Source organism: Parasteatoda tepidariorum, chromosome 2 (assembly GCF_043381705.1).
Source record: "Parasteatoda tepidariorum isolate YZ-2023 chromosome 2, CAS_Ptep_4.0, whole genome shotgun sequence".
In the NCBI taxonomy this organism is placed as follows: Eukaryota; Metazoa; Arthropoda; class Arachnida; order Araneae; family Theridiidae; genus Parasteatoda; species Parasteatoda tepidariorum.
In genome coordinates this window covers 55,550,269-55,562,740 of record NC_092205.1, presented here as the reverse complement: position 1 = coordinate 55,562,740, position 12,472 = coordinate 55,550,269, and the positions used below count along the sequence as shown (strand labels likewise).

The 12,472-nt window shown below is 26.1% G+C and overlaps 1 protein-coding gene across 1 annotated transcript in view; it reads left to right on the top strand.

Moving 5' to 3' along the window:
- Positions 1 to 5,401: 5,401 nt before the first annotated feature.
- Positions 5,402 to 12,472, top strand: part of LOC107457468 (allatostatin A) — a 73,106-nt gene continuing 66,035 nt past the window's right edge. The window contains exon 1 of the mRNA XM_016075629.3: positions 5,402 to 5,569. Coding sequence (XP_015931115.1) covers positions 5,559 to 5,569 — 11 coding nt within the window. The 5' untranslated portion in view covers positions 5,402 to 5,558. The remainder of the gene's footprint in view (positions 5,570 to 12,472) is intronic.

The window sequence follows — 12,472 nt, the reverse complement described above, 5'->3', positions numbered from 1 at the left end:
AAACATAATCTCAGTTATTAAATCCTATAAAACAAGATGTTTGAGTCATATCTATAAAAGGGATGATGGTGACCCAGTTAAGAAGCTGACTTTTGGAAAGTTTACAGGGAACCTAAAAAGGGGAAGATCAAATAACATATGGATTGATCCTGCGGAAAAAATATCTTAAAACCATGAGAATCAATAAATGGAGAAACATAGTGTCTGTTCGTGCCAGATGACACGACTAATCGGGCCAGCTCTGGCCTATACTAGGCCGTTATACTGATGAAAGAAGAAGAAATGTTTTTCAGAATAAGACTCTAAACATTTATAAAATACAACAGAAAACCATACAATTAAGAGTATTAACTATATTTAGTAACTTTTTGATTATTAAAGTTGTTGGTGGAAAAAATTATGTACTTATAGAACAACTGAGCAAGTATTGACACGATAATTAAATAGCTAAGATAACTAGAATTTTTATTTAATTTGTATTTAAGTTTCTTCTTCTTTTCAGTAATCACATCAAAATTTGTTGAAAACATATTTCAAGATGTTAAACAATTAAATAGAATATTTTAAATTTCATAAAATACTTAACATCTTGTTATTATATCAAACTTTGGTAAAGTAAATTGTTTCGAAAACTCGTGTTCTTACCCACAATTGTTTTTTTTTTTAATATTAAAAGTATTATTGGAAAAACCTGTTTATATGTTTACTGTATACAACAATTACTTAAAAGCTTTATAAGCTCAAACTCTTGAATTGGATAAAAAATCTTGTCGGCCCTAATAGCAATTCATTATAGCTTTAGAGAAATACTATAAATATTTTTTTTTTATATTTTAGTCTATACATAGGATACAAAAAAGAATTGCTCAATGTGTTTGGTTCAGAAAATAATTATTTTTTCTGACAAAATATATTTATTCGAGGAAATTTTCACTTTCAAAAAAATTAATTACAGGGCTGCATTAGACATTTATAATTTTCTTTTCAGTCAAAAGACAACAAAAAAACTGGTCTCGAGTTTTGTTTTGACTAGGATTGTCGTTTTCACTGTTCCCATCTTTCACATTATATCTCCTTAAATTAAGATAAGATAGAAAGGTTAAACAAATTGTCTCTCCAATCGTATTTTGTTTATTTTTTTATTTTTCTGCATAAAGAAGCAGGAGTAACACTCAGATTGATTCGATAATCTTCCCCATCAGATTTTCAATCTCAAACCGGAAAAAGGAACCTTTCTTATTACGTAAGCATTCTTTCAAAGTGTTGATGCGAGTTGGTTTGTGAAGCACTCCCATCAGCGAGAAGCTAAGTACGGAAAATATTTGTGCACCTTTATTATTATTTTTTTTATCTAGAGTAGGAAACGCTTTTAAATGAAGAGATTCGTGCATTATTTTTACAAAAACAACTTAGAGCCGTTAAATTGAGAAATCAAATGTGATTCTGTTTACGAAAATTGAATTTGTATGACGAGTTTAAAGTAACGTATAATGTCCTTAATTTGAAGGAAGGGACAGAAATTTATTTTAACTAAAGATAGACTTTAAAGTAGAGTATTTCTTAATCATTAGAATATAAAATACCTTAACAGAATAAAAAATGTGTTTAATAAAAATTGCGGTTATATAACATATAATAAAATGCTATTGATATGAAACACAATTTTTGAAATTAAAATTAGAACTTCACTATAATTATGATGTTAAATGCTACATGATAATTAAGGAAAGAAAAATATTATTGGTAATTAAGAAAAGCATTATTATATGAAAAAAATTAGAAAATATGCTTTTAAAAAAATGATCAAGGATAAGATAATTATAGTCATTAAAAAAAGCACTGTACTTGTAAAGTAAGTAACTATACACAGTAAGGTATATCTAAAAATTTTTTGCTCATTCATTTTATTTTATATTTATAAACTTGTTCATGGTATTTTTCATCCAGGCTTATATTTGATATTAATTTATAAAAACTATGAGTTTAAAATGCAACAAAAAATATGTATAAAACTAATCTGACGAAGCTGTGACTATATATATATATGATAATATTCTTTATCCGAAATCCCAGAAGCTTAAGAGGAAACTTTATTTTTCAGTTTCGATTAATTTATGGCAAAAACAAGCCATAATCCCTTCTCTTATTTGGAAAAGTTGTGTTTCAATATTCTACTTTTGTTATATATTTTTTGAAGAAAATTTAGGAAAGTAAATGATCATATTCTCGCAAAGAAAGAACGGAGAGCAATAGTTTTGTTAAATAACCCAATAGCATGATAATGACTTTTCGGAAGAAAAAAAACATAATTTTGGTTAATAAAATCAAAATGTAAAGTATTTAAACCATTCATTTGGTAATTTTTCGGTTCCTTTGGTAACGGTTTATCGGAAATTCCAGTTCGCAAAATTGCAGCTTTCCTTACCACAGATTTGGTAAACAAATAATTAAATTTTGCCACATTTACTGAATTTTATCACATGTTATAAAATCAAATTTTACTATTTATTTTACCAAAATCATTACAATGATTCTAAAAGCTTACAGAGATTTTCGTTGCTCCCATACAAGCAGAAACGCTGCAAATTTTTCCCTAATCTGGTAGGTTTGACCATACTCTTTTTCTCAGTGAGTAAATTTATTAAAAGAAATTTTACCCACAGTGACTTAATCTGTTTAACAACTAAATTATTATTTTTACCTTGTAGTCTAGACAAATGTACTAAAAAAATTTATGATTTCCGTGAATGTAAATAGAAGTAAAATCTGTTCATTTCAGAATAAGTAAAAATTACTTGTTATATCGGTTTGCTAATAATACTTTTTGCATAAATTCAATATTAGCTTAAAGAAGAGATTCAGTGAGTTTTTTTCTTGATGTTTTCGTCTATTTTAGTAACTAAGCCGCATTTTTGTTAATGTATTTAAGATTAAATAATAGTAATTAAGATTAATAATAGTAAGATTAAATAATCTAAAAACAATCTAACAGAATGCTTAGTTTTAATTTTTTTTCCTAATTTTAGGGTAAAAAATATAATAATATTACCAAGAAATCAATGTAAATCTACAACCATTATTTATTTCTCTAATTGAATATATTAAGCTAATGTACGACTCTTTATTAATTATACAAAAAAGGACACTTCAATTATACATTATTCTCAATTTTACTGAAAAGCAAAAAGGAAAAATATGTATTTTTTTTTCCTTATTTTTTTGCATAATCTACCAGAAACTTTATTCTTCAACAGGCAAAATGTATTATATTTAATTTTTAAAAGCTTTCCTTTTTAATCAAATTAGTAAACGCCCTGTTCTAGATTTATAAGATTTATCAAAGAATTTAATAATATTTAAATTGCAAGTTACTTTTTTAGTTCATAATACTGTTATCTATGAAATATACGTAACTGGAATCAAGTTTATTGTTTGTTTTTTTTAAATAAATCTTAACGATCGAGACAGTGTTAGTTGCCAGGCCGGTAGCTGTTAATTTTTTTGTTTTTGTCTTGTTTTAATCATAAGTTGAAAATTTAATTTAATTAAAATGATAAACATTTGAAGAAGTAATGAAAATGCTTTGAGAAAGAGCATTTTATTACAGTTGCTGTTTAGATTATGTATTTTTAAGTAAATTACTATTTTAATCATTGAATCATACATGTTTTTAATCTTTAAATAGGATTTTCGTGGTACAGTATGCAGGTGTAATAATTATTGTTCCATGTGTTTGAAATGTTATAATTTAAAAAAAAACAAACATTTTATTTAGGTATTTTCAATCAGGCGTGACAATATTTCAAGAATATTTTAAAATAAAAAAAGAATTTATCAAAAATTATCACACTGTAAATAATTTTAAAACTCCGAAACAAAAAATATAAATGGTTTAATTACTTCTTAGCAATTCTATAATATTTCTATGTTCCTTTATTAAGGAATTTTCGTTTTTTTTTCAGTTAAAAAAAACTTGAATAAGTTAAAATTAAACCAGTGAAGTTATTTAGAAACGGAAAACAAATTTCTGAGTGAGTAAAAAAAAGATCATGATTCAAAATAGTGAGAGTTCCGCAGTGGACTGATCGTAACGACTCGGTTTTCAGGGGAACACCGATGTCAAGCATCACTGTCTGCTGTCAGTAAGCGGGTGGGTGATCAATTTGATCAGCCTGCATAGTGACTGAGTGTGTGTGGTATCGGTCCTTGTTAAACTGTTCTACCGTAAAATGCTAGACTTCGAGATCAGTTCGTCGGGCGGCCATGGCAGGGGAGCTATTCCCTCTGCAGAGAATCATAATTGTTATGACATGTCTTCGGATCATCCTCAGGGATGTTTCCTAGACCGTCGCCAATAGCCCATTGTGCAGCTCTAGTGCGACGTAAATAAAGTACCTAACAACCTACCTCAAAATAGTGAAAGAGTCAGAATGGGCAAAGAAAACTGTTACATAACCAAGTACTTCATTATTCTTTTCATTCACCTAAATTGTCAATGAGTCTAACAATCACTAAAGAATCAGATGTAGAAAAATAGCTCAATTAGAATAGAAATAGTAAATAATTAAAATATATATATATACTTAAAACAGCTAAGCCTGATTATTTTTATTGAATTTTACTTTTGTACAATAATTTAAGAAATATTTTGAAAAATGTGATGAATATTCAATGAAAATATTAACTATATGAAAGGTAATAGACATTTCAGAAAAATATTAAATATATGGAATCTAACGGACATTTCATAAAAATATCAAATATAGGAATGGTAATACACTTTTCTTAAAAATATTTAAAGCTATTGATATGTTTTGGATCATAGTTGCTATTACATAATTAATAGCTCAGTAGGGTAAATTTATTTCATTTAAATTTCATTTTCTGAAAATAAAAATTGTATGTTTTTATGCAATTTAGAAATATTTTGTTACTTTTTTGGGTGAAATCTAGATAGTTTGCATTAACGAGAAAAACAATTTGGAAACGAAACACTCTCGAAACAATAAAAAAAAATTATCTTGTCTTAAATGACAAATACATAAATTGTGAAAGCATAATAAATGTTCATCAATTTAAAATCCATTACTCTCCTAAAAAATCAACAAAAGCACGTAAAAGAAGAAGTGTAATCTAAGCTATCTGATTAACGATTTCTCGTACATTTCTGAAAACGCAAAACAAATAACATTGATAACGTTATATGATGGTTCGATCATACTCAAAAATGCTGTAGTAAAATGTTAGTCAATAAAAACACGAAAACGAATATTCTAAAAAATAAAAGAAACGTCACCCACGATGAGATTCTCAAATGGAAAACTTTCTCTCAATTGGTGGAAAAAGCCTTCTACGTCAGAGCCCAGCCACCTGATTCTGTCCAATCATTATAGGGAGTTAGGTTAAAAGTTGAGGCTTCTAGCTTTGGCGCTCACAACTCGTAATTTTCGAGCTTGGTCTAACACCGATCCCGTTTTTGAAGCAGAAATCTGACAAATTTATTTTTTTCTTGTTTTGAGCTCCAATTTAGCTTTTGGTGAAATATCTGCTTTTCAAGCATGGCCAACAGGTTGGATATTTTATCAGATATTCATTAATATAATACTTATAAAAATATCATTTATATTGCAATCTAAAAGAAAATGTTTTTTAAATTTGAGTTAAGTATAACAATTAAATAATTTTGGTGGAATTTTTAAAAAAAAATTAAAAATATGAAATACATTAATTATATGTCGTTTAAAATTATTGCCAATGAAACATTCTATTAAACTAAAAATATAAATCAAATACAAGATTTACTGTATTTACCATATGGAAGTATTTGTAACCAATTAATATTGTGGATTTTTAATGTTAGAAAAATGTTTTGTAGATTATTAATTTTAGAAAGAACATGAAAAAAGACTTTCTTAAGAATATTAATTTGTTGCACTTGTTTTAGATATAAAATCGAATTTGATGGGAAAAATTATTGTTTATGAAGTAAAAATAGGCAAAAGTAATGCATGTCATTTGAGTAAATTAAATATTTGAAGATGAAAAGAAAAAAAAAACCTTTTTCAAACTGCATATAAGATTCTGAAACAACTTCTTTTTTTGAGAATTCTCAAAACTTTGAAAAACTAATAGAAGGTTTTCGAAAAATGTGATGCTTTGTATAGTTTGTAATTTGAAACTAATGTCCTATTTATTTTTGGTCGAAAATCCGCGGACTTTGAAATGGTGCTATATACATTATAAATTATAGATTTAGATATAATTTACCATTTTAAATTACCATAAATTATTAAGATATTATATATTTGAAGATTAATAAGAACATTACTTAATTTTAAAAACGAGTTAGTTATATAACAAAGTAAATATGCATATAAAAACACTGGCATTTTCTTATGCCTCAAGTATTTTCTTCGATATGAAATAACTTTTATTTCTTTGTGGATACATTAGGATTTTAGGCATATTTCAAAGGTTTTGATGTACTTTAATTTATACAATACATATGATGCATCAGTTTCTTTAGAATTTTAAATAAAAAGGATAAAAATTAAGACTATTTGCGCTAGCTAGAAGAAATTTTACTTAAAATTAATTAGAAGCATGCAGCATTTTTATCAATATATTTAAAAGCAGAATAACATTCATCTTTATTAATCGCAAAGTTTATTAAATAAAATCTATCTGCATACTAATTTGATAATTTCGCGCTCTTATTATTTTAAATTCGCTAACGCAGTATTTTTTTCATTGAGTAAATGCTATAAATAAAATTAAATTTAAAAATAAAAATAAATTTAAAAATAAATGTTAAAAATAAATTTAAATTGAATAAATTATTGTTCAGTTCATTAGAGAAAAAATTTTGAGTTTACAGGATCAAGAAATTATCAGTTCTTAAATATGAAAATTGCTAGTTTTTAAAATAACTACAATTCCATAGAAGCGACAGGAGATTTGAATATTATAAAACCAAACAAAATTACTTTTTTCTGTTTTAATTATATAAAATAAATGGAAGTAATAAATTCGATAAAAATAATTCAATAATCATTTGATTCAAAAGCAACCTGTTTTCTAAATCGAACTATCTAATATCCAATTATTTCGAGTAGTAATCTAAGGAATAATTTAATATAATAAAATTATTCGAGTACTTTAATATAATTAGTGCCGTCAAATTTTAATAAGGTAATTGAAATTTCAAGTTCTTAGTAATCTTCAAGAACTTCATCGGAAAAACATAAACCTATAACTGTTTTGAATTTGATTAGGTGTTGTTTAGAAAATGATAAAAGTCATACTTTACTTAATATGTGATCCTTATTTTCAACGATAGAAAAAATTTGCAAGAGAGTAATCATGCATCCAATAAAGTAAGGTCAGTTAAATAAAATTATTAATAATTTCGCTGTACTTTTTCCAAAAAATTTTCTAAAAAGTAGAAACTAAAAACCTTTTCAATAAACTTAATTTAATAAACTTTTATTATAAAAATATTATTAATTATTCCATTTGATATCTTTATATATTTTAATTAATATTACATTTTTGTTCAAATTTAGAACTGTGTTTTATTATGAAAAAATATTAGTTTTTTCATATTAGAACAGAACCACTATTAGTTTACAATGATTAGTTAATATGCTTATAACTTTTTTTCTTGAAATACAAAAATAAAATCATTAATATGTACAATTATTGGTGATTGGATACTTCGCGCAAAATTTCCAAACATTGAAGTATTGAATGTGAAATTCAGTAAAAGAATTTGCCTATAACGTCATAAACCCTTTTCTAAATTAATGACAAGATCTTAAATTTTAGCGTAGAGATTTTTTTTCTTCAAATATTTAGAGATGACTGTTTAATAAAAAAAACTCAAACTTTAATTACACATCCAGAACAAGGAACAGTTAAAAACGCAAGGAAAAAGCGTTTCGTATGCTCAAAGAGTTAATAAAAAAATTTAATTAAAAATATTCTTAGTTTTTAATTAATTAATAATAATTATGACAACACTCCTGCGATTATTTTAACTAGGGGTAAAAGTAATCACCTTTATTTGTCGAGTATTAGTAGACATAAGAGTAATTATTAATTTATGTTAACAACTGTGTCAATGTGCTCTGAGAGAAAAAAGAGCTTAATCAAAATTATACGACTATGGCATAATTTAACTTTTGTCTCTCTCTATGGGAACACCAAAAAGATCCGTAATTTTTACCGAAATGATTTTTTAATGCTTTTCGTAAAATTAACAATAAAATACTGTTTTATAATGTGTGTTAAAATTTGGTAATTTTATCATGATATCTTAAAGCATGACATGAAAACCGTTTATTTTACTTTTCGATTTTGTATTTATCCCTTATTTTGTAGTGAATTTTAAAACCAGAATTTCCGGTAATCCATTAACATGCGAGGAAAAAAATTACCAAGTAAGTGGTTTAAATTTTGGTAAAATTAACAATAAAATAGGATTTTATAATATGTATTAAGATTAGGTTAACTTGGTAAAATTTGAAAATATAAGTTCTTAGTTAGTTTTCTTTCATAAAATTGAGAACTCGTAGCTTTTTTAACAGCTTTGTGCAACTTATTTAAAAATTCGAAATAAATAAATAATAATAATAATAATTTGAGCAGACGATTTCGATTTTCTAATCCTGAAATGATTCAGCCTATAATAGTTTTGAGCAATGTGTTAATAGCTGACAATTAAATGAATATCTAATATCAGTGAAACAGAGACAATGCAATTAGTTAAAAACCTAACAAAAAACATTACCAATGGATCTGTTCTGGTCATAGCGTAGGATGAAGAGTAGGCGATGTTAAAATACTTTTGACTTTTCCTTGGAAAAGAAAACACTTTAGTCAATTTTCAAAAAAAAAGTCCGAACGTTAAATCGATTAACTGAAATTAAAAAAATGGAACTTTAAAACAACAACACCCTCTTAAGATATTTACCGCTTAAGTTTTGCGCAGAAGCTGTATATCATACACTTTTTTAAAATTTCTCGGAAAAAATAGTCGAATAACAATATATTTAATTGTTACTTCCCTATAGTGAAAGAAAACTCATGAATAATACGGTAATCGAACTGTTAACTGTGAGAAAATCTTTTATAAGCTGCCTTCTCATAATACGGTTTAAAAACAAAACAAAATTTTATCTCACTAACTAAGCCCACCTAATGAATCCGCTTAGTTCCTTGCAACTGCGTTCATATTATATTCGCGAGGGCAAATCTGTCAGTCTGATGACAGACGGAACTGAAGTTCGAGTCACAGCGTTGACACCGCAATATATTCTCCATTTCCTACAACGCGTGAAGAGTTTCCAGTATCCAGGACTCCTCAATTTGTGTTCCTCACTCTGCGATTCCTATTATCTAACGAACAGCCGTGATTCTACATCTAGTTAAATTTCTCTTTTACGGTTTTGAAACCATTCTAGTTCCAAATTGTTAAAAAAGCGTATAGTTTTCCATTCAAGGTCTTATAACCATATTAGTTGTGAAAAGTTTCACAACCATAAAAATAAAAAAGGTTCTCACCGTAAACTGTAAGGTTAATTGGATGGACATACTGCTCATGGTTATTTTACCATAATCTTGTGTATCTAATATTTTACTGTTATAAAATGTCAATGCGAAAAGCATTCCATCTCAGTCCAATCTAATGTATCAATATTTTCTGCCATTCTAACCTAATTAGGTCTATTTCGTGGATACCATGTATGGTACCCGCCCGTGGATACCATCATTTGAGATTTTTAAACCGAAACTCTGGTGATCAGTGCAATAACGCTTTATTTTACTCTAATGTCTTCCGAAAATAACACATGAAAATTTACAATTATTTTAGTCCAACATTTTGTAAAAATTTCTTTATAACTAAAATATATATGCACGAATATGAATGTACGAGTACGATTACGAATAAAAAGTATGTATAATACGAGTATAAAGTAGTTTTAGCCATTGTCATCTATTCACCTTAAGCTGTGTTACAAAATATAACAATTGATTGCCTCACCTGTAATGTGGAATTGTTCTACTTACAAATAACCTTAGCCTTCATAAGCACATTTATTTTGAAGAATTGTTAATAGAAAATTTTATGATTAAATGCAAAGATCACTGTATGTCTAAAACATATTTGAAAGATATATGAAAAGAAAATCATTTTATTTGCATTCACCTACAAACCTTAAGGTCTATTACGAAATATAATAATTAGTTGACCCGCATGTGATGTAGAATTGTTCTAGTTACAAATAACCTTAGCCTTCATTAGTCTTGAATAAGCATATTTTCTTTGTAGAATTGATCATAAATTTTTTTTACGAACCAATGCAAAGCCTATTTGCCTAAAATACATTTGTACAAATTACGAAAAGAAAATATTTTTAATTGTATTCATCTATAAATCTTATTCTGTGTTACAAAATATTAAAATTGATTGTCCTGCACGTGATGTGAAGTTATTTTACATACAAATAACCTTAGTCTTCGTAAGAATAGAATATTTTGTGTGAATAATTAATCACAGAAAATGTTTATGATAAAATAAATTTTAAATGCATTCATCAATATTTTACTCAATTTCTGTCTAAAAAAACTGCCCCGATTCTCGTGTTAAATTTTACAAATACTGTTAAAAAAAAACTTATAGTTAATTCTCCACCAAGGATATATCTTCAGCCAATTTAAGGAACTTTACCACTTTTATTAGATGCATTCTTTCAAGCGTTACGACTCTCGGCATAGTCTTTCTAATAAGCTCTATTTTCTCATGGAGTAATATAAGGAGAAAGCTGTTTAGTGTTCAAGAAAAGACGAAGTAAATTCTCTAACTGGCAGAAATACTACTTTCCAAAATCAATCAAATGGTTTTCATGTTTGAAGAAAATCATATTTTAATCTTTTTATTGTTTTGGCTAAACAATTTTATGTTCAAAATTGTTTTAGAAGTAACTATTGAAGGCCCCATACGTATGAGCTACAGTGAGCTAAATAAATGTTACATTTAGTCGGAGAGTTATAATTATTGATTTATAATACGAATTGAAAAAAATATGTTATGCTATGCAATTCTTTAAAATTTATTCCTTTCAATAAAAGAAAAATATTTGTTTAAATTAATTTACTATACACGATTGCTGCGAAATTAAAAGGATAAATCTAAAACGATTGTAAATGTAAATATGTCCCAGTTCCAAAATATGAGCATGTTTAAGTAATTTCTAGTTTTTTCATTATAAAAATACAGTTGGCTTACTGCATTTAAGTATAATGCTGTTTATTCAGAGTTTTGAAATGTGTTTTATATCTATTCTCTAAATATTACAATTAATAGAGATTTGATTTAAATTTATTTCAAAGAAGAGTAAAAGTGAGAAGTATTATTTAAAAGTTATTGTAAACTTGTCTTCATAGGAAAAATTTAAATTTCGAATTAAAAATCAGTTTAAGATTTCAAAATAAACATTTTACATCTAATATAGGAATAAAAACGTAAATTACATTAAGACGTAAAAATAGAAAAAGCTTAATAGTGTCATTTTAATGCAATTTACTCATGTTGTCTTAATAGCTCTTTTTAAAAATTTATCGTACATCTTTTACAAATTAAGCTTAAAGGTGATTCTTTCTTGTTTACTTTAATTAGCAGTCTATTTATTTAAATATTTATTAGCGTTATTTAAAGTATTATTTAGTTTTATATTTAGTTAATTAATGCGAATTACTTTAAAATTTGCTAAAGTTTACGAGTTTAAAAAAATAGTTCTTTGAAATGTGATCTCATATAACCATTGCTAAATCTTCCAATTTGAGAAACGAAAATAATTTACACATGCAAGTGAACGGCATATTGTTGTTAGTTAACCTAGCACACGAAAATAATATAAGTTTAAATTAAAATAAAGCTATACTTTCCTCCAAAACTACTTGAATGCATATTATCTTCGACAATTGTTAGGTATCTCTTTTGCAGATTTCTGTTTATCAGATAATGTTACATGTTATATTATACATGAAATAAGAGAAATTATTAACATGAAAAATTATTGTGTTGTCTTAGATGAATAAATAATTCAAATGTAAATGTCTCTTTCATAAATTGAATTATAGAATTGCAGTTACATATATATACTTACATATTTTTTTTTAGCTTAGTTAGATTTTCTAGTTAATTTAAGTTTCAAAAATATTATATTTATAAAATTTCAGAGACAGTTAAATATGTATGCAATAAAAAAGTCACATTTATAGTCAATAAAGATTTTTAAATTCACAAAAAGGCAGTCTTGTGAAAGGTTGCAGGCGCGTGATTGTTTCTGTTTTTTTTTGTTAAAAATATAACGCAAAAAAAATATATAAAAGCACCGATAGCAAATATTTATATATATATATATATATATATACGATATATATATTCGTATATATATATAATTATATA